Below are 23,810 nucleotides of genomic sequence, written 5' to 3' on the forward strand. Positions count from 1 at the left end.
GGGAAAGACTTTTCTATTTTTGGGCCTGATTTTGGACACTGAGAGAAAAACAAATGCTATTTAAATAAGTGTTATACTGATCAAATTTCATATTTAGCACGCACATTCCATGTCTCCGTGTTCACGTACCACTACAGTAAAACTATTTGTTTTTCTTGATTTTAAATTGTCAATTCACCATTTTAACATGCAATAACTTGTAAATAACTGCCAGATATTGAAAGTTGTTCTGCAAAATAAAACCTGTAATGGTTAAAATAAGCAAAAACAAAATCCAGAGGGAGATTTTGAGGCTTAGCTGTTAAAGGCTTAAGGGCAGTTTAAGGTATAATATGTGAGATTTCTGCTTTGAAATAGCTAAAATTTGACACTAAAGCTGGGGTGTCCAGTGTTTTTTAAGGGCCAAGATTATAATTATGTCGTATACAAATGCACTGCATTGAAAAAAAAAAAAAAAGATTTACTGCATAACAATGACCTTTGTTTAAATGACTAATTAAATGCAAGCCACTTGCATTTAATGACCTCCCCTCCTCTATGTCCTACTTCATCCAGGAAGTAGTGGGCCCTCCTTTCCTTGGCAACCTTTCTGTTTTTAATTGCAGTGGCGACCATGACACTGCCAAGAGTGAAATAGCAACTTGGACTTCAGTGATTTATTCATTCTGTTAGATCTCTCTGGCAGCTCCTAACAATACATTTAAAAAAAGGGAAAAGTTAAGGGGTCACATAAAGCCTGTCCAAATGCTACGATTGGACTTTGGACACCGGACTAATGTAATATAGTTTTTTAGTTGTGTACTTACGTTAGCCAAAGTCTTTCCAAAAACTCTACAACTTCATAGAAATCAGTATTTCTATTTAGGGAAACAGCATTTCAATGACCACTCTCAGAACAGTGTGTGTTTAATAAATAATTCAAATCAACCCAAAAGGACACATTTTTAAATGCGACTGTCGCTCCACACTTTTAAAGAACTGGCAGCCTTTTCTTAAAAATGATTCTTACATTTTCTGACATTGTCCATTCTTCCGTTTGAGAACGAGCCAATTTGGATTTGATATTTGTTTTTTTTTAGTGTTAAATTCTTATTTTTAAAGGGAACATTTAACAGCGTTTTGTGTCCTTGTGAAGCAAAAATCACACTTGGAACTTTTTTAGACTCGACATCTGCAGACAAGGAGAAATGTGCTTGTTTTGTATGTTGATGGTTTTGATCAAAAGATGTTCGTTTTTGTATTATTATATTATTATATCATATGAAATAAAATGGTCCAGTAAATTTCCTTTATATTTAAGTTTACCTTTATTGTCATTGTGAGACGAATAAAGCACAGCACGTGAATTAAAGAGGCAATATATCTACCTGACGACAAAGTGCAAGACGTTTCTACAGTAAATAAAAAAGCATTAAGCATTTCATACAAATAGAAATTAAGAAAATAAGACAAAACAGCTCATACATTTTGATTCAAATGAGGATTAATACGTCCAATCTTTCATCTTGAACAGTGAAATGTGACATTAATGGAAACAGACTCATTTGTGGTGACATGTTCCCTTTGGCTTACTTCATTATCACCACTTTCCCTGATAAGATAAACTGTCAAAAGAATGAGGAACATATTACCACGTTTTCATAACATTAAATTCCTTTTCCGAAAAAGTCTTTTCATTTCCGTTTGCACTCCCCTGATTTTGTACAATAACGAGAGAAAGAGGTCAGAGTAACACAGATTTTTTAAAATAATCAGATAATCATAATTCATAAAAGAACAAGTCATGATTCGTGCTCTAACAAAATCCATTTTCATCTTTTAAAAGTCCCCTATTGTGCAAAATCAACTTTGTAATCTTTTAGTACTTATATTTGGGACTCAGTGGGCCATACCAGTCCCCAAAATGTGAAAAAACAAGACTCAGTCATGTTTTAGGGGTTCCATAGCCTTCCTAGTTTAACTTGGGTTAATAGGGTATAATATGGGACCTTTAAAACTAGAAGCTCCAGACATTGTAGTTTCCAGGCAGTCGCTAATCCTTACATACTGGATATTAAAATAGATATATATATATATATATATATATATATTAAAAGTTAAAATACAGTGGTGTAAATTTAGGTCGAGCAAAGTCAGCTACGGACTTTTCACAGGAGGCAGATTTATTCCCAATCATCAACCTCTTCTTCCTCACATATACTTCACACACTGCTATAGTGACATTAGGTCAAGATGGAGCGAGAGATAAGCTGACTCTAATTTATTATTATTGACTATATAAATACACTAGTTTCTGATTTTCCTCCCAAGTACCACCAACGGATGCTCACAGGTACCACTGGTGGTACATGCACCACAGTTTGAGAACCATGGACTTATTACAGTCCACATGACAGTGTTTTCACAGCTACAGGATTAGAGTGTATGAGCAGTGGATCGTGTAAAAAAAACAAAACCGAGTCACTGTCGATGACCAAGCACACAGACGTGGTCACTGTGTCGACTCTGTGGAGCATCATTCTCACTGTGGAGCGAGTGTGAGCCAAAACAGAGCTAAAACTGCACTGACATTCACAGGTGGAATGTTTAAGTCATACAGGAGAAGTGAAAGCCTTAAGTATAATAAATACGGTAAAAAAATATATATATAGAAAAATTGCAGTTAATTATTAAAGTTGATCAAAACAGATCACGGTTTTAGTTTTTTTTTCCCCGTGGCTGCTCTGTTGCTTTTGATCACATGGTCCTCATCAGCACGGTTGTCATGGATACAGATGTAGTAGACGATGATCACATTTCACTGCATTTAGCACTTACAGTAAAGGGAACTCTTGTCCACGTGAAGTCTTGATTTCAGGGTTCAGATGCATTTGACAACATCGTCTTTAACCTTGACCTTGAGGTGAGACGACCGTGTCCGAAAAAATGAAATTTCACAGCTCAATATTCATAATTGAAGGAGGAGGTTAGTCATCAATTGTACTAATGGTGCAGCAGGAGTGTCAACCGTCACGGGGTTAACTATGATGGTGCTTTATTTCATCATCAGCTCTTCACCATCCAGAAGGTTCTGGGTCCACTCCCTGCAGAGCAGATGAAACTCTTCTACAACAACCCGAGGTTTCATGGAATCAGGGTAGGAAACGCATATTCCTTTTCTCTCTCGGCTCTTTCTTTATCTACCTCCTCCTCTTTGTTTTCAGTCTCTCTCTCTCTGTCTCTCTCTCGTGGCAGTGTTCCCAGCACCATGACTGAGTGGATTGCTGTGACTCATGAGTTAGGGTGGTTGGCGTTCAGTTTAGTAGAGAAACAATGTCCCGAGAGGCTCAGTAAGACCTTGCATGTGTGCATTATGTGCTTGTGCTCGTGTTTGTTATCTCTGTAGGAACTTCTCCAGGTATAATGAGTGACCTCGTCAGGACCAGTAGTCCTCATCAGTGTGCGAAATACCCATTAACAATCGGGGGGGGTCCCCATCTCCCATTTGTTGCACAACACTAATAAACACAGACCCCCCCCGTATTTCGCACCGTCCTCTTAAGGAATAATTTCAATGAATTTTTGAAAATCAGGACATTATCCATTTGCCCTGATGCACTTTGATAGTGAGCTGACTTTCTTCTCAAAAACAAAAAGTATCTCGGAATGACTTGAAATTTACCATGATAATAGTCGTTATCATCCTGAACATGGATCTGTTGAAAATATTTGCATATCTCTTAAGGAATAATTTTAATGAATTTTTGAAAATCAGGAAATAATCCATTTGCCCTGATACACTTTGACAGTGAGCTGACTTTCTTCTCAAAAACAAAAAGTATCTCAGAATGACTTGAAATTTACCATCATAATAGTCTTTATCGCTCTGAACAAGGATCCGTTGAAAATATTTGCAAATCTCTTAAGGAATAATTTTAATTAATTTTTGAAAAACAGGAAATAATCCATTTACCCTGATACACTTTGACAGAGAGCTGACTTTTCTTCTCAAAAACAAAAAGTATCTCGAATGACTTGAAATTTACCATCATAATAGTCGGCATCACCCTGAACAAGGATCAGTTGAAAATATTTGCATATCTCTTAAGGAATAATTTTAATGAATTTTTGAAAATCAGGAAATGATCCATTTACCCTGATACACTTTGACAGTGAGCTGACTTTCTTCTCAAAAACAAAAAGTATTTTGGAATGACTTGAAATTTACCATGATAATAGTCTTTATCGCCCTGAACAAGGATCTGTTGAAAATATTTGCATATCTATTAAGGAATAATTTTAATGAATTTTTGAAAATTAGGACATTATCCATTTGCCCTAATCCACTTCGACAGTGAGCTGACTTTCTTCTCAAAAACAAAAAGTATCTCGGAATGACTTGAAATTTACCATCATAATAGTCAGTGTTGCCCTGAACATGGATCAGTTGAAAATGTTAGCAAAACTCTTAAGGAATAATTTAAATGAATTTTTGAAAATCAGGAAATAATCCATTTACCCTGATACACTTTGACAGAGAGCTGACTTTTCTTCTCAAAAACAAAAAGTATCTCGGAATGACTTGAAATTTACCATCATAATAGTCGGTATCATCCTGAACAAGGATCCGTTAAAAATATTTGCATATCTCTTAAGGAATAATTTTAATTAATTTTTGAAAATCAGGACATGGTCCATTTGCCCTGATACACTTCACCATGACATTCACCATGATAATAGTCGGTATCGTTTAGACCCCCCTAAAATGTTGCATTTGAGGCTTTCAGGGGGTCTTGAATGTTAATCAGGGGGGTCTAACCCCCCCAGACCCCCCTGTATTTCGCACAGTGGTCCTCATGGAGACCAAAACCTGGTCCTAATGAGGGAGAAGCTAAGTTTAGAGCTAAAGGCTAAGGGTGAATGGTTTGATTCTGCTGTCAAAATGGAAAACTGCGTGTGCGTTTGTTTGTGTTTGTTTTGAAGGAGCCGGTGATAGATTTCCGCATACTATGCATACTATATTGGAAATCCTGTGTGTGTGTGTGTGTGTTTTCTCAGTTTCCCTCAGTTACTCATCCTCAGACTCTGGAGAGAAGGTACCAAGGCATCTTGACTGGTTTGATGTTGGATCTGATGAAGGTAAAATAAAGATATACAAACACAATCTCTCCCTCAAACTAACCGACCCATGCACTGAGGAAACAGAGGAAGCTCATTTCAGGCCCCAGTTATTTTTACATACATTCACAAACTCTGTGTACATTGTGTATGTTTCAACAACGCTGTCAATCAAAAAGTGTTTCCTCCAATCATTATGCACCCACTGATCCCGCCCACTGCTCCATGGACTCCCAGAGACCCCGAGCTTCCCTGGAAGTGATGATTTTGCCGCATTAATCTAATCACCGCCTCGCTCATCACAGGGAAATAAACATTTCCTGTTACGTCTCATTGAGATCAAGGGAAGCTGAGCTTCTACGAGAAGAACGAGTCAGACGATCTGTGATAAACAGCCGATTCTGATTCTTGTCATATTTTCATTATCTTTTTTTACTATGAACTAGGAATATTTGTATTCTGCTGCTCGGTTTTCCTCAGTGTCAATACGCTCTCCATACATGGTTAACAATCATTTGAAAATTCCTGAATCCATATCACCATCATCAATTTGCCATAACCTACATCCAGAAAATTCCACTCAACTCTGTCCCTTACCTTTTTAAGTAGAAGGAAAGACTCCCTTCACGTTCATCTCTTTAAATCCTCAGAATCTACTCCTGCTCAATCCTACCGAGCGGTTTTTGACGGAGCAGAGTTTGAACCATTCCGTCTTCCAGCCTCTGAGGCAGGTGGAGAGAGAGAGGCCGACTCCTGCATCTCCAAACCCGCCGCGATCCTCCAAGAGGAAAACACACCATCACGGAGAGAACACAGTTCCTACAAGGTCAGACCGTCACTTATTATATATCATATTATGGAATTATTGAGCAACATCGTGGGGACATTGTGCATTTAATGAGTGTTGCTTTGACCTTGTTGTAGAAACACTGATACTCCATGTCGTCCATTATCCTGATTCTCTCCTTTAGATTTCCTTTAGCACATGAAAGCCAATTCCAGTTTTACTCTGGTTTCTGAAAGTCTTGTCTGCTCAGTGTTGAGACAAACTAAACTTTTGTTTCTTTGGCATTATCGCACCTTCTGATATTGAGTAATCCCCCTTGCTGTTATTGGCTGGAGGACGTAAACAGGAACATTGACACCTAGAAACGTCCCGACCTGAAGCCAAACAGTGAAGTGGAAACAGCAACTGCCAGCAGAGGGCAGCATATCCGCATATAAAAATAACACCACACACTCCTGGTAGTTTATTTAGGATGACCGACTGGGATTACTAATCTTTACTTTGCTAAGTGTTGGGTCAAACTTGCTGCCATCTGCTTTATTTTGTAGACAATCTCTTGAAATTCCAATATCGGAACACCACTGGCCTCAGTTCTTAACAGCCAGATAAAGATTTGAGGTTGAAACATGTGGGTACATATGTTTTTTGTTTTTTTTAATGGTTTTACAGCAAAGAGTTTTCTATACTTTGATTTTTAGGAAAATGCAGGCAAAGCTTGGACTCAACTTCACTCTGGAAATATTTAGAACATAGACTGTGACTATGAAAAGTACTATGCTGTTCAGGAAAGGTTGAAATGAGTGGAAAACTGATACACTATATAACTTTGAAACACAACATCTGTGCCTCTGCAGGAGTCACAGTAAGAGCTCAAGCCGTCGCACCAACAGCAAAGAGTGTTCGAGCCTGCCTCGACACGGGGACCTCCATCACCTCGGCAACGAGAGCTTCCTCAACGGTAACAAACCCACCCCGTCCAGTTTAAGTCCCACGCTCCATCCCAAGGCCCAGTACATGTCCCAGACCCTCAATCGCTCTGCCTCGTCCAGCAAAGACCTGGCCAACAACAACCTGCCACACCTCCTCAGTCCCAAAGAACCCAAGGGCAAAACAGAGTTTGATTTCAGCATGGGACCGTCTCCAAAGACGTCAGACCATGGGATAAAATATGGCCACAGCAAACCCAGCTCCTCCCGCTCTCAGCAGCAGCAGCAGCAGCAGCAGCAGCAGCAGCAGCAGCAGCAGCAGCAAGGCCGCCACACATTCTTAGAAAACAAGACCAACACACTGCAGTCTGGAGCCGAGAAACAACACGGACGACATTCTCACAGCATGGCCGACTCTGCCCACGGGTCCATGTCCTCGTCTTCTAAGAGTTCGGCCTCCTATCTCAGCCTGTCCAAGAGCCACAGCGCACTGAGCGACGCCAAATCTGTCGGGAACCTGAGCGACGGCCGACTCCACCCGGACGACCCCAACGCCAACGCGACGGCGGGGGTGGGACCCAGCGCCCGCTTCTTCCCCGCCAGCTGTTTAGACCTCAACGCCCCCGCGGGTCCCCAGGTGCCGCCCGGCAGCCCCTCCACCCGACACAGCGACCGATCCGGGCACAGTCCCGCCTCCCGTAGCAGTGGCAACGCCCGGATGGAGAGCAGCACACTGGACTCATCGTCCAGACACAAGTCCAGACATAAACCCTTAACACCAGGTAGGACTCCGTCTGACACTGTGACTGAACTGAAATACCAATGAACGGTTGTGATTCAGGCTCACAATCTTTCAGCAGTGCTGTCGCTAAATACACCAGATATTTTAGACATATCCTTTGATAAATCTTGGAGATTAAAGGGGACATATTATGCAAAATAAACTTTTTAAATCTTATAATACCTATATTTGGGACTCTGGAGGCCCTATGAGTAGGCGAGTGTGAAAAAAGATGACTGATCACTCATGTTTTTGTGGTCCACCTCAGTCTAAGTACAGGAGATGAAACACGCGATGTTGACTTCCGCACTACGTCACAATGATAAATTACTGGAATAGTTGTCTCGCGGAGCTCCGCTTAAGCCCAATTCATACTTCTGCGTAAAGTGCTCTGCGTAGGTTACGCAGAGACTCTGCGTCGACGCAGAGTCTGTCGAAGAGCCTCTACGTCGTCTCCGACTGCACGGAATATTTTTTAAGTGTCCGTCACTCCTTTAAAGGACAACGGAGACGGCAAGAGCTGCGATTGGTCCTCAGGACAGGCCGAGCTAAGCTGCTCTGTTCCGGCTCACAGTGAGCACCGAGCGTCCACAGAGGCGGAGCTGATCCCCGCTGATAACGCCGCTGCCAAACTATAAATACGTCATATCTTAACACACACAGCACATGTTTAGACTCTAAATGGCCAATTTCTCGCCTCAAATTATCTTAAAACTGCGTTCCGTGACACAGAAAAGTGAGAAACGGCCACTGTTTCAACAACAACAGTCTTTTTCTCTCTTTCTTTCTCGGACGCCATTGCTCACTGAAGCCTGAAGCAGAACAACCTTGCGCAGCGACCTCTACTGATCGGGCGGGAAATTGCAGCGCGTGTCCGTCACCACGACGCAGAAGTATAAAGGCTTGAGGCGTCTCCGTGGTGACGCAGACGGATAACGCATACGCAGTCGGAGAAGTATAATGTGGCCTTAAGTCTCTAAAAAATATGTGAGTGCAGACGTGCTGCTTCATCCTTAAGGTATTTTGACCAAAGTATGTCACAGACATGTTCATTAGGACACCAGGGAACTGGGTTAACTTGGAGAAATAGGTTATAATATGAGTCCTCCCTAAAATACCAGTTTTCTGAATGTGATTTATGACATGGACGTTGAAGTAACTGCAGTACAAGTAAGTTATAAACCTCATTAATGTTAATTGGACATCACACGATCTGTTAACACTTTGCACTTTAAGTGCAGTAAATACGGAGGCAGAAGTTAAACAAATCAGATCTTGGACACCACAGATGTGTCACTGATTTGTCAAGTTATAGAAATTTAATTGGCAATTTTCAAACCGTCTGACATGGTTTTTACATGATTTGCGTAAAGAGCACAAACCTCGCTCTTCACACTCTTCCGTCTCGCTAAGGTAAACAACTGTTGTGCCACAAATATCAAGTGTCATCTAAGATGAGGACTTTAAATGCACAACTCAAACACAAAAACAATAATTCAGGCAGAGATAGGTAGGAAAATATGACATGTTTGTTTATACCAAGCCAAAAACCAAAAATGAACAGCACCAGTGACAGTTTCATGCTGTAAGAGATCTATTTTTCCCAAGTATGGACATTATTCCAGACCTGCAGTAACCTGACATCTTTCAACTCTCTGATACATTTTCATTTGTTCTTCTCAAAAGAAAGCTTTAAAATCAGAGCTCTTTAGATGATTAGATTCTGTACCTGATGTTTCGTGGTCGCGGAATCCGTTGTCTGTTGTTTTCCCATCGCTCTGTTGTCACATCCTGTTTGTTTGTCCACCATCTTCACTTTTTATGAAAACAACCAACAAAGAGAGTTTGTCGACATATTATTTTATATAAATACTGCCTGGTATACATGTACTATGTCTGTTGGTTTGTAGAACAGTTGTTTTTTGGTTCCACCGGAGTCAACGAGACACAGGTGAAGCGCATTAGGGAAGGGCAGCTAATCACACGAGTGGGCGTGGTTAAGTGACAGGAAACATAACTAAACAGGAAGTTTCAAAAATAAAACAGGGAATGAGGAAATGAAACTAAAAAAAATACCAAAAAGATTCTTAAAACCTGGAGCTGCATGTAACATCTAATATATTGGGCTATAGTTTACAAATACACTTAATTATATACTTTATATACTAAAATAGGCAACAAAGAGACAAAGTCAGTATTTGTTTGTTTCAAGGCAGTTAACATCTGTAATGTTTCCTCGTCATCTTCCTTTTCTTCTTCTATCTACAAATCAAATCACTCAGAAGATGCCGGTCCTCCAGAGCTCCTGGACCCCGGAGGAGGAGGAGGAGGGATGCCGTCCACTCACACGCTACCTTCTCCTCACGAGTCGTATCACTACGGCCTGGGCTACACCTCGCCCTTCTCCTCTCAGCAACGGCCTCAGCGCCACTCCATGTACGTGAGGAGAGAGCGCCACCGGGCCCACGGCGTGGTGGAGGGCGGGATGGCGGGCTTGCCCCCGCCGGGTCAGGTGATCCCGACGCGAGCCAGTAGCCTGCAGCTCCTCTCGCCGCAGCTGCAGCACCGGACCACGCTCACCGGACACTCAGTCAGCTCCTCAAGAGAGGACTGCACGGATGACATGACCAGGGTCAGTGACTGACAGACACACACACACACACACACACACACACACACACACACACAATGAAACACTGTGATAAATCAAGAGAGTACACACAGCAACATGTTTTTATTTGGGCTTAAGAGAATTATCAGTTTAAATTAAGTAGTTTTGTAAGAGATAAATGAGTTAAATCAACTAATTGCAACACATCATATCTCTGATACTAAAACTCTGAGGTAATGTCATGTGAATAATATTAAAGGTGCATTATGTAATAAATCATAAAATCCTCCTAATATGTCACAGAGACTCAGGAACAATGTTCATATAACAAACTGAACTCACCAACAACAACAGTACAGACAAAATATTTGCATTAAAAAAAAATATTTTGCAGACTGCAAATCATGTTTTTGTTTTGAAATCATGTTTTGGCATGTGGCGCCACCTACCGCCGTCTACCAATCATTGCAGTCAGTAGAGTCTCAGCTGCCGAGCAACCACGGGTTGCCAGTTATGTCAGAAAACAAAACCTAAAAGACCTCGGTATTTTGAATTTGAATGTAGTAACCGTTTTTGGCCACATTCTTACATATGGCACCTTTAAATATCTTTTTAAAAAAAATACATTTTGATGCGGAGAAACTATAATATAATGACTTTAATTAATATAGTAATGCGGGTAATATCTTAGTTTCTAGAAAGGGATTTAGCTTAAAAAGAACTTGAAATATTAAAATTAGTAATGAAAACATTTTATTTTGCTGGCTTGGATAATATATTATTTATTATTATATAATATTTCTCTGAAAATCTGGACGTTGCATTTTAAAACTCTGAAAACTGACTCAAACTCAATATTATATTATATTATATATAACAATATTCTTTCTCTAAGTTTGTCAAGTTGCCAATACACTCTTAAAAAACAGATTTTCTAAGACAACATTAGTGTAGCCAGAGTCAGAGTAAAACTATATATACTATATACTACTATTAAAATGATGAAAAATTTCAACAATTACACAGTTATATCACTTTAAATCAACTGAAGTTGATACATTCACCATATCAAATATTGAAAGGGTGGGTTTCTCTTCCCGGTAACACTTTAGATTAGCGAACACATATTCATCATTAACTATGTGCTTACTAACATAAGTAGCATACGAGCCATTTATTAGTAATCAATAAGCATGTTATTAACACCTTATTCTACATAACCTTATTCTACCTCTATTATGACATGAATTAAGATTTTTCCTACATAAGGTGTTAATACGTGCTTAATACTCATAAAGGGATAGTATGCTACTGTTGTTAGTAAGCACCTAGTTAATGGTGAATGTGTGTTCCCTCATCTAAAGTGTTACCCTTTTTCCTTTACTATATATGTATATATATGTGTGTGTGTGTATTTATATATGTCTGTATATTTGTGTGTGTGTAAGTGAGAATATTGTGTATTTGGCGACATGGTGGATGTGTGCAGGGACTGTATGGAAGTAAATCTGTGCCATCTGAGTTTGAATTTCGAATTTCTAACACTGAATTTTTTTGCATCGAAATTAGACTTTGAATTTTAAAAACCATCAAATTTCAAGCACTGTTTTTTTTTTGCCATTCATTTTTTTTTCAACGTTGAAATAAATTCAGTTTAAAAAAATTTGATGTCTCAAAAAATTCAGTTGCAAAAAATTCGATGTCTCAAAAAATTCAGTGTAAAAAATTAAATGTCTCAAAAAATTCAGTCTCAAAAAATTTGCTTGCAAAAATTCAGTCGCAAAAAATTCACTTGCAAAAATTCACTTGCAAAAACATCAGTTAATATCCGGGTCACCAGAGAGAAGCAATCGATCCCTGTCTCAATTCATCCAAGTATAAGTTAAGTATCTCGAAGCAGAGCCAAGTCTCCTTTCTAAATATGGTCATCCTAATTAAAGTCCAGTAACTTTTATCTGTATAAAACATCATCTTTTTGCTACTGGTTTGTAATATCCTCATTTTTCTGTGCTGTTTGTGATGACAGGGTCGTCAGCATGATGACATTTTGCAGTCAGCCAGGCGCTTATTGCATTTACTCAGTTCGTCTGATAGACAACAAGGAGCAGCCAGTGGTGGCGCCACAAATCAAGTTATGAGGTTTAGTATTAAACTGTAATTCATGTATGGCCAATGGAGCGTACGTTGATTGGTGTTGGATGAATTGAGACAGGGATCGATTGCTTCTCTCTGGTGACCTGGATATTAACTGACGTTTTTGCAAGTGAATTTTTTGAGACTGAATTTTTTGAGACATCGAATTTTTTGCAACTGAATTTTTTGAGACATCAAATTTTTTTACACTGAATTTAATTTCAACGTTGAAAAAAAATCAATGGCAAAAAAAAAAACAGTGCTTGAAATTTGATGGTTTTTAAAATTCAAAGTCTAATTTTGATGCAAAAAAATTCAGTGTTAGAAATTTCGAATTCAAACTCAGATGTCACAGATTTACTTCCATAGGACTGTCTCTGTGTCTCACGTGAGCGTTGCCACTGCTTCATGCTGCGTCTGTCCATCTTCCCCAACAGAGTGAGCAGTCCCCTAAAGACATGAGCCACCCTTGCGCCTCCATCAAAGACTCTACGAGGGACAACACTGCTGCTTTTCACACACAGCGCTCTAAAAACGAGGTCCGAGCCCCTGACTCCACACCCACCTCCGGCAACAAGTTCACAGACGCACACACACAGTAGCTTTGTCTGGTGTCCTTAGGCTTTTTTAAAATAAATAAATAAATAAATACTACTCAGGTCGACAGCTTCACTGCACGCTTGTCGCTGATGTAAATGTTACCTGAGTGAGAAGCTGTAGGACTGTCCTGATTGTCTTGTGATGTGAGACGGTGAGGAGTGTGATAGCTTAGTGAGATTAAGTGGCTTCAGTCGTCAGTCATGACACTCAGGATTCTGAGGCGTCTGTAGTCCCATGTGTCCTGTGTGTGCGCGTCTGCGTCACGCCTGTGTTTGTGTTCCGTAGGTCGGGATGTATCACGACCCTCATGTGGACGACGGAGGAGCGTCCAAGGAGAACAGGATGATCTTCACCGAGTCCATGCCACGGAGAGTAGGCAGCTTCTACAGAGGTGAAAAAAATACATAAAACTGTTTAAAAATGTTTCAAACAAACCGTGATTAAAACTCATTGAGAATGCAAATATCACACAAGCAGCTGTACATAAAGGTTTTAGATCAGACTAAGTTATAACTATTTAAACATACAGAATACAATATGAAAATATAAATAAAATAAACAGTGCTTACCAAGTTTATTAGATCACCACCCAAAGCCACGACTGCCCTAATTTAACAGAATTGGTAATTATCAAAGTCATTTTTTTTTATGTTTCTGTATGTTTCTTTTTTTTATTTCTTTTTTTTATTTTAATGCTAAAAAATTATTATTATTATTATCAGTTTCAAAAAACAGACAAAAAAGTACAATATTTTTCCTAGATTAAGATGTCAAATTATAATCATTTACTTTTACATTCCTGAACAGAAAAGTTTGTTTTAGTGATAAAATGCTACGCTTGATTAATATCTGACTCCTCAGAGAAAAAGCCCAGCGCACCGGCTCAAATTTGGGTATAAAAAGTTTGATTTCAGTTTGTTATTTGCCAAATAAATAGCAATAACCTTTTTAGTTTTAAACAAGTTTAAAAAGACTTCTGAAATATTGATGTTTTCTCTTGACAGGTGGTCTAATACATTTGTTAAATACAATTAAATAATCAACACATTTTCAACAAAATCAATATAACCTTGAGTGTCATGAAAGGCAAAATATAATGAATTATTATAATTATTATTATAAAATGCAATCAGGCAAAGCATCAACTTAAAATGTTATGTTTTACTGAGGAAGAGAATAGTTTTCTTTCTCTTTGTGAAACAGGAAGTTGCAGAGATCCTGAGCTAAAGTCTAAACTGACTGATCTAAATGGATTATGGGAAATGTGAGTGCAGATATTTACCTTATATTTATTTACCTTTATCTTCAGTTCCTTCGCCAAGACCGGACAACTCGTCCTCTTTCCATGACGGGGTCGTGCAGGGTCGAGGGCCGGTCGTACCCGTTGTGCCCGTTGACCCCGTTGTCATGGGCAACCACTCCAAACGCCAGACGGCTTTTGACTGGTGAGAGTTACTTTGTTGTTGTTTGTTTTCTTCAGTGTAACATGAACGTTTTTTTTCTGTTTTGTATAAACGTGGTGTTTAAGACAAAATGTTTCCGAGGCATACCTGAAAAGATTCTGTGTGTGTGTGTGTGTGTGTGTGTGTGTGTGTGTGTGTGTGTGTGTGTGTGTGTTCTTGTACTTGCGGCATACTGAGGACCAGTGAGGGTTTTTAACCAACAAAGTGAGGTCATTTTTACGGAGTGAGGACATTTTGGCCGGTCCTCACTTTGTTTTCACTAAAATCACTTCCTTAGGTTGCTATAACATGCTATACTCAGTTTGTCCAAAAATAAAGACGTCATAGTATGTTTGACGTTTTTGTCAAATTTTGGACAAAAAATTTTGGGTGAAATTTTTTCTTCAAATTTTGGACGACATAGTGTAGTATGACATTTTTGTCAAATTTTGGACCAAACATTTTGGGTACATTTTTTTTTCAAATTTTGGACGACATAACGTTTTAGTCATATTTTGGACCAAAAATGTTGGGTCAAATTTTTTTCTTCAAATTTTGGACGACATAGTATAGTATGACATTTTTGTCAAATTTTGGACGAAACATTTTGGGTAAAAATTTTTTTTCAAATTTTGGACGACATAGTATAGTGGGGCTCCACCTGCAGACATTTTATGGTGCTGCAACCAGTAGATCTTTATAGATGTCATTCATGAAGTAGATATTTGTAATTGTGTTGATTTATAATGTGGAAATGCTGGTGTGTGTGTGTGTGTGTGTGTGTGTGTGTGTGTGTGTTCCAAAGGACCACGGCAGAAGCGATGGTCATGAATCCTCCGGAGCCGACCAAAGAGAAGGAGAAACAAGGCTTCTTCAGGGCCATCAAAAAGAAAAAGAAGAAGACACAGATAGTGAGTTCATTGAAGTCTCCACCTGTTTATTTAACAGAAAAAGTGATAGATCAGGCGTCATATTAATCATTTATTTAAGCCAAAATGTCAATCATTTGCTGAAACTTCTCAAAAATGAGGATTGATATCTTCATTCCTACGTTGACGTCATGTTTACGTGACTCCAGATTATTAAAAGGAGTCTCTAAAGTAACGCTAAACTCATACGCAGAGGACGCTAAAGGAGCTAATGGAGCTAACTGGTAAACGGTGCCTGGACTTCCGGTAAACATGACGTCACGTGCGTCTTGGAAACACACCATGCGCTAATGTGCATTAACCACCGTTAGCGCGTTAACGTGCCCAGCTATAATTGTATTTTTTTATATCCACATTATTGCACCATTGTTGGTTTATTTTGCTATTTTCTAGTATTTTCTAGACAAGTGATGACACTATTTGTTTACGCTGTAATGCAGGGACGTGTCAACTGTGTAGTCACCGTGAGCCGATCATTTTAAATGTCCTCAGCCACTATTTTCTAACACAATATATGACGTGTGAAGAGGAGAATCTCTGCATTTTTGCTTTACACACACTTTAGTCGAACGTTATGATGACGGATATGAAACAGGAATATCCTTTAATGCCCGTCTACCACCAACAAACATTGATTCTTATGTGTCTTTTATACGCTGTGGTCTAAATTGTAGAGGATTTAGTGGCTTTTTTCCTTCAGTTGTTACATGTCTTTGCTGTGCTGAGAGTTGTGGCTGTGCATCTTCTGCTCCACAGACGGACATAGAGGACGGGAGGAACCCCAGCATCAAGAAAAGTCTTTTCCCCCTCTTTAGCTCTAAGAATAGCTTAAAGCACAACTCCGCTGTCAAAGTCCTCCCTGTAGTCGCCTCGCCTATGGTGCAACACCAGCCCAGTGCGGCCTACCCTGCCTCACCAGTAATCTAACCCTCGACACTTCCGGCTGCATGTCAACCTCACACTGCACTCTCCACTCAGAATGGCACGCTTTGAAATCCTCTCAAGCTCTCGTCATGATTTTTAAGTGACAGATTGACCGACGCAGACCCCGAGGACCTTCTCAAAGTTGAAAGGATTTCAAATAACGAATCTAATACCGCACGCACGCCTGTGCATCCATTTTGTCTTGCTGCAATGTTCGTCAAACGCATTCTTGTCGTCGCAGTGTGTTGTTTGTCGGGGGCCGAGACCTCTGCGCGTCGAGGGTTTTTTAATAATAATCACCATCAGCCGATCATTATTATTATTATTAAAAAATGGTAGATGAAAATGTCTCTGCGTAAGTTTAGACATTTTTCTTCTTCTTAGTTTATTTGCCAAAGTTGATCAAATATTATTTGGTCCATGCATTATTTTTCATTTTAAATATATAAGTGCACGTAAGAGCAGACACAAAATGTAGAGAGACGGAACATGGGTGTTCAAAACATGTCTTTTCTTATCTTTAAATAGTTTATCTGTTTTTTTGTAACTGTTTATTCAATCAGACAGAGGGGAGACAACAAAGAAAAAGAACATCATATCAACATTATACACTATTAGAAATAAAAGTGCGAAGTAGAACTATATAAGGTTCTTCGGCTTGTCCTCATAGGAGAACCCTTTTTGGCTTCAGGAAGAACCTTTTTATATAGGTTCCACCAAGAACCCTTTTAAAACCTTTTATTCAGGAAAGGGATTTTAAAGGGTTCTCTGTATCAAAAGGGTTCTTACTGGAACCATTAGTGTTACCAAGAACCCTTTCTTCGGGAAACAGTTTTTCCAGAAGCAAATGGTTCCAGGTAGAACCTCAGCCCTTGTAGAAGCAGGACCCTTTTGGAACCCTGAGTGTATGTCACCTATTGACTGCCTGACCATTTCAGCCTTTAACATAACAAAACTGGTCTCTCGACAGTTAATATGGGAAGAGTGAATAATTGTCAATAAGTGAATTAATACATTATATAAAGAATTTGCCAATTTCGGCATCTCAGAAGTGACTTATTGCTGCTTTCCTTCAATTTAAATGTCATCTATTTTAATGTGTCACGTTGTGATTGGACAAAAGACGCACGTCGGAGACGACAGCTTCACTTAATCGCGGAAAAATGTGATCTAAAAATAAGGCAAAAGAGTGCGACACAGTGAAAAGAACGAGTCGTTGCAGCTTCGCTGTGTATTCTTGTATAAAGTCATCACTAATGTCACCGTTGCTGTGTTTTTGTCTGACGCTGCCAGAGGCCTGCATGAAGAACCTCGTGAGGATTTGATTCAAATGTGTCGTGTGATGTGTTTGGTTTTTGAACTAATCACGTCTACCTGTGTCTATATTTTAGGTCATTGGCATCGGACAAGAACACCTGTCCCTGCAGAGGAGCTCCAAGTCGTCCTCGCACCACAGCAGCAGGCGGAAAAACCGCGAGAGATCCCGCGACAGAGAGCGAGAACGAGAGCGAGAGCAGAGCCGCGACCGCGACAGAGACAGAGAGAGAGAGCGGGAGAGGGAGAGAGAGAGGGAGAGAGGGAGGGAGAGAGAGAGAGTCAGCGACTGGCCACCAGAGAAACCCGTGGATTCACTCTCACAGGTATCTGTGCGAGCCTTCACGTCATCATCTAATATCTGACATTACGTTGATTTTAGTCACTACTGGTGATTTTAAATCATTCCTAAAACTGTAGTCTATAACTAAAATACACTATTTAAAGCGGAACTAGACCAGAAGTTCCTATTATCGCTGTTTTTTTGGTGTGTATCTGCGTCATTAACTTGTTTATGAAGCCTTTATACAAACAAACAGTTCAGCCATTGCTGAGAACGTTGTGTTTTATTGTAATCTCGGGGCTCAACGAGATCACTGAAAATCCCGTAATAGTTACGTAAACAGCATTTCTCCTGAACAGCAGATCCTCCTGCTCCGGGCACTAGTCCGGGCACATCCGGTTGCGTACATTGAACCGCAGAAGAAGAATAACGTCCGTTGTGGAGGTGTTTCACGAGCAACAGTGTCTTCTGACTCTGGCTCTGACTCCGGGTCAAAGGTCGTCAAAGGGACTGCAGCGGGGAGTCGTGAAGAAGCTATTTTTAAACACTGTTAAAACAATGTTTTGATAATGAGGAGCAGTGCATCCTACGTTCCAGAGGGGGGCGCTGCGCTTCTGAGAACGGATGTGCTGGATAGTACTGGCCAATCACAAGACTCTGTCTGCTGGGGGTGAAAGTTCACTCTGAAATCTCGCAGCAGAAAAACACCGTCAGAAAAGAGGATTCCTATCGGCTAGTTCTCAGCAACTAGGAGGTTTTTGACCATGAAAACAAGTTAATATATGTAAGTAGACCTCCATAACTAACATATATGTGCAACAGGACCACTCTATGTCACCTTTAAACAAACCACTGTCAAATTAGTGCACACAGTGTCGATGAAGCCTATCGGGGGATGAAATCAGCATCTTTTAGCAAAATGTCTGTCGCTTTTCCGACCGATACCTTTTGCGTTTCTTATCCAAAACTGTGTCAAAGTCGCCACCGCACACACTGGTGCTCGGGGCGAGTGGCCTGCTAAATTTGAAGACCGTGACGCGAACCTGCTGGACAGTTACGCACGATAGATCGTGGTGTTTTGCATCCAGTGCTGCGCACACAGGAAGTGAAGCAACAGTCAACATTGCACGGGTAAAGCAAGATGGCTGCAAACAGGTCGGAGAACGCATGGCGACACAAAGCAGTGTCCATGAAAAGTTTGAAAAATTAATACTACTGCTCAAAAAAAACCCACTTCCCTACCCACCCCTGCACTGCTGGTGTATACACACACATGCTCCCTCCCTCATTCAGGTGTTATGGTGCATCGTGCTAAGTCCTATTTTTTATTATTATTATTATCCAAATAATACACCTTACATATCTGGTATTAATTTTTAAACTCCATCTAGTGTGTTGAATTTGTCCATTTTATTTTATCTTAACTTTTTGTATCTTTAACTTTTTAATTTGTCCTTTTGTGTGTCTTAACTTAACTTTTGTCTTTACTTTTGATTTATCTTCTCATATTAAGACCTTGTGTTTGAAAGGCACTAAAATGTATTGTTATTATTATTGCTATTATTATTATTATTATTTAATCGGTGCCACCTGAGGACGCTTGCGTACCACAGTTTGAGAACCATGGCATTACATCATTTCAGTTCATATAGAGGCAGAGTAATAGCAACAGCAAAAATCACACCCTGCAGTTTTTCAATAAAAGCCTGGAAGGAAGTTGCTAAATCTATTTGGTGACCCCCCAAAAAACCTGCGTGTTTTTGGGCATAATTGTGTTGGACGATAACAACCAGGCCACATTCCTTACAAGTAGCTGTCTGCAACCATAGCAACAGTGTCCTCAATTCTTCACATGCATTGTTTTTTCAGAAACTGAAATAGTTGCAGAAAAACCTGTAAGAATCACAACACTGGATTTTCTCTTTCTCCTCCCAGAGCCAACCGCTCAAGTCACTGCGCCGACTCCTTCACCTCTCCCCTTCTTCCTCGAGCCAAGGACAGCCTCCTCCTCCTCCTCCTCCTCCTGACCTGCGCTTCCAAGCCCCCCTCTCCAACCCTCCTCAGCCCTCCTCCAAAGCCGGCTACGCCGAGGGTCGAGGGCACCCCGAGAGCAGGGGGCACCCCGGGGTGAGCAGCACCGCCCAGGCCAAGAGCCGCAAGACCAGCTACCCGCTTCCCGGACAGATCGAGTCCAGCTGGCACGTGTCTGCTCTACAGCGGGCGGAGGGCGCTCAGTTCACCCCGGAACAGCTGGGCATCAAACCGGGACAGAATGGACCCACGTTTACCCGAGCGTCCCGCAACAGGATGCCAAACCTCAACGACCTAAAGGAGACGGCGCTTTAAGATAAAACAAAAAAATTAAAATAATAATAACAATATACCCAAACCACACCACCTTCAATATCCTGGTTCTGTCGTAAACGTTTAAGTGAAACTTCAGAGGATCATTCAGAAACGTAAGTAACCCGTCGACGCTCGTGTCTCTGAAAAACCTGCAAACACTGGAAGCTAAACGCAGACAGCAGGGGGCGCTGTCGTTCACAGGAGACGAGGAAAGGGCTCCGTCGCCAGCGCTAAGTCCGTCGTACGTTGTGTCAAATCTCTCTCTCGCGATCAAGGTCAGAACGTCAAGATAAGCTGATCTTTCCTGTCGAGGAGACACTGCCCACATGACGGCACCTTTGCTGCCATCTTGTGCTCACAGGACAACACTACAACACACACACACACACACACACCGAGAACAGCCACTGTCGCAGCGTGGCCGACAAACTGGACGAAAAAAAAAAGTTTTTTCAAGCTCTGATATTTGATAAGAACAAAAGAAAAAAAGTATTTATATCAATATTATTTATTAAATATTTATTTGTTTTAAATTCAAGGATATAAGCTATAAAATGACACAGTATGTAGACTATATGGGAGTATTATAAGGTAACGTAGAATTAAATGTGTAACTGCGAGAGCTTTAGTTTCGACACAGAGAGATGCATAGATATTTATGATGTGTTGATAATACAATATGTCACAAGGAGTATTTAATAATGGTGAATGTCCTTTTTTTCTGTTCAATTTGATATGTTATTAACAGATTTTCATATTGTTAATTATTATTATCATTTATTTTTACCCTTTTTTTCATGATTTCCATCAATATGTAAAAGGAAAATATTGATAAATCGTGGGGGGAAAACATTACATCTATAAGAAGAAACATTTTGCCCGTCATCCTCGTCGTGACGTCATCAACGTGATATCGCTCTGGCCATTTGTCAACAGGGGTTTGGTAGCAGAAGAGCCACAGTGAGACTGTGAGACTTCACACTCAGTCATTTTCACTTCACTCTATGACTCACTCAAAGTGTCATTTCTTTTTAAAAAACGAGCTCCATCCTCAAGTCATTCCGTTCTTTTTTTTGTCCCAGCTCCGTGCTGCCATGTTCCTTTTAAACACCAACCAAGAACTGCAGCCACTCGGGGAAAACACGTCCACTAACTGTAACCCTAATGTTTAAAACACTGATCGGGATCTTTCCATGGCAGTGTTTTCCTAAAGCAGGCCCCAAAACCTAGATGAATTCTAAAAGTTGCAGCTCCTTAATCTTTATAATGTCTGCTTTGCAGTTGTTCGGATGACCACATAGTGTAATGCACTGAAGTCATCGTTGTTTTTGATCAAACAAAAGACAAAATCCTGAGAAAGCACAGATTAGACGATCCAGTCGAGAGGCGGCACCACACACACACACTCATTCAACACACATTTAAGGGAGGAGATTCCAGGGATTTGGGATCTCACATATAGGGCTTTCACACCAGCAGGGCCAGTCCATGCCAGTCCTGGTTCCCAGAACCCAATTTGAATCAGAAAAGACCGAAAAAAAAAACAACAGGTTTGGAACCAGAAAAATTGGTTCTCGAGGAAACCAAGAAATACCTGGTTCTTCCCTGTGAACCGTGACATATTCTAGGTTGTGAAGACGAGCGTAAAGTAGAGGTAGAGTAGCGTGGATTAACCTCCTCCCACTTTGGTTCCTCTTAAACTGCGGTGAACTTGGGCTGGTTTGCCAGTAAGCACCAAGGTTCTCAGACTCCAGAACGGAACCAGAGCCGGAACCAGAACCGCGTCCATCTGAAAGCCCGAACAGAACTTGCGGAGACGATGATGGAGGACTGTTGGCGTTGTCAGTTATTAGCCGTCGTCATCAGTTATTAGCTGTCGCGTGTGCGTCATTGATTTGTGCTGAGAAGACGGAATCAACTTGGCTTGTATCAGTTAGGGTCCTAAACAAAAGTACGCAACAGTGGTTCTGCTCATGCGCCCCAGTCGCTGTTCAGTCGTAAATATCAAACAATATTAAATACGGGAAGATTCTGATGCATCCCTCACACGACACGATAATATACGATAATATGTCCACATTATCTGTCTCAAATCAGCCTAAAATCGGAAGACACCCACGATTGTGCGAGGCAGGATTTAAGTGGCTGTGACTGCAGTTACATGTGTACTTTGCACGACCCCACAGTAGCATTAGCTTCTAGCGGAACATTTTAAAGGTCCAGTGTGTAAGAATTAGTGACATCTAGTGGCTGCAGATAGTAACAAACTACAAACACAGGACTCCTCCCACTCTCTTTCCCAGGAGTGTCAAGGCAACGTCTGCAGCCTTCACATACCAAAGAGGATCTTATTATTTATCTTCATTTGCAGAGTAAGCTTCGGCTGGTTTGTTCTCGCTGGGCTGCCATAGAAGCAAAGCAAGGCTTTTGGCTGTAGTGCATATGAAATGATGGGTTTATTTTATTTTAAAGTGATTACACTATAAATAACCTCCATCTTTTCTGCCTCCTGAATGTTACACATTGGACCTTTAAGTGTTTAAAGACAGTTACGACCTTTTTGCACCTTTAACGAGGGGTTTATATAGTGAGTCACACACACACACACACATACACACACACAGTGGGGAGATGGAAATCACGTCAGTGGTGGAAGAAGTACCAGGTTCTTTAGTTTGAGTGAAAATACTGTTTAACCGTCTCAAAAAAAACGAATGACAAACGATGCGATGTATAAACGTCAGATAATTAAAATACTATGTATCTGCTGCTCACTTCACTGCAATATGAGGTCATTGTTATGCAACATTTTTACAGTAAAAGTGCTCATTTTTCTGATCGAATACCATCAGTAATGGGATTATCTGATCTGTTTCGTCGTAAAAGTGAGGAGTCAAGAGAGGATTAACTGAGAATGAAAGAATTAATTAGAATATTTGTTTTTAGGAGTATAACTTAGAATATCTGGGCTGAAACTTGAATTGACATGAAACATAAAAGTGGTTCTCAAATAATGACTCCTCATCCATCCACATGTGAGAGTTACAGTCACACTGATGTAAAAACCTGAATCTCAACAAATAACTGCTGCTGCTGTCGTGTCCGTGTAGTAGTAGAAGTAGAAAGAATATTTTTAAATGTAAATACTGAAGCAAAGTACGAGCATCTCAAAGTAAACGGTACTTATTCCACCACTGGCTATAAAGAAGGTTGATGAAATAACACCAAGGATGTTCTGTTTACAGTTTTGTGTCATATTAATTTGGTTTTGCATCATATTTTTTAAAATACCAATTTTTCAGGGATGAGTTTACTGAACCTGTGGATGCTTTTGAAAACAAAATGAACCAAACACTTACAGTATAAGGCCTTTTACATCACAAGGAACGAGTATTTTGGACATTGGACGGATTCAAAATTCAGGATTAATGAGATATTTTTGGTCAGAGATTTATTTGTTCCTCATCTGTGTGTGTGTGTGTGTGTGGGGGAAGATGAAAATAAACACACACACACACACACACAAAGAACCAATTGACTGCGTGGCTGATTGACAGCAATAACATTGAGGAGGAGACTCAGACTGATGCAGATTTCCAAATATAGCAGAGTGAAGGAGCTGATGATGATGATTGAG

The 23,810-nt window shown here is 40.3% G+C and overlaps 1 protein-coding gene across 1 annotated transcript in view; it reads left to right on the top strand.

Moving 5' to 3' along the window:
* The window catches only part of cdkl5 (cyclin dependent kinase like 5), a gene marked incomplete at its 3' end in the record, with an annotated part of 45,344 nt that extends 25,171 nt beyond the window's left edge, over positions 1-20,173 (top strand). The window contains exons 9-20 of the mRNA XM_083900825.1: positions 3,050-3,136; positions 5,038-5,118; positions 5,748-5,923; positions 6,739-7,592; positions 9,874-10,223; positions 12,773-12,874; positions 13,221-13,326; positions 14,245-14,380; positions 15,183-15,288; positions 16,063-16,224; positions 17,622-17,870; positions 19,763-20,173. Of these exons, the coding sequence (XP_083756951.1) occupies positions 3,050-3,136; positions 5,038-5,118; positions 5,748-5,923; positions 6,739-7,592; positions 9,874-10,223; positions 12,773-12,874; positions 13,221-13,326; positions 14,245-14,380; positions 15,183-15,288; positions 16,063-16,224; positions 17,622-17,870; positions 19,763-20,173 (2,820 nt within the window). The remainder of the gene's footprint in view (positions 1-3,049; positions 3,137-5,037; positions 5,119-5,747; positions 5,924-6,738; positions 7,593-9,873; positions 10,224-12,772; positions 12,875-13,220; positions 13,327-14,244; positions 14,381-15,182; positions 15,289-16,062; positions 16,225-17,621; positions 17,871-19,762) is intronic.
* Positions 20,174-23,810: the final 3,637 nt, after the last annotated feature.

Source organism: Microchirus variegatus (genome assembly GCF_963457635.1).
Source record: "Microchirus variegatus genome assembly, chromosome: 14".
Classification (NCBI taxonomy): domain Eukaryota; kingdom Metazoa; phylum Chordata; class Actinopteri; order Pleuronectiformes; family Soleidae; genus Microchirus; species Microchirus variegatus.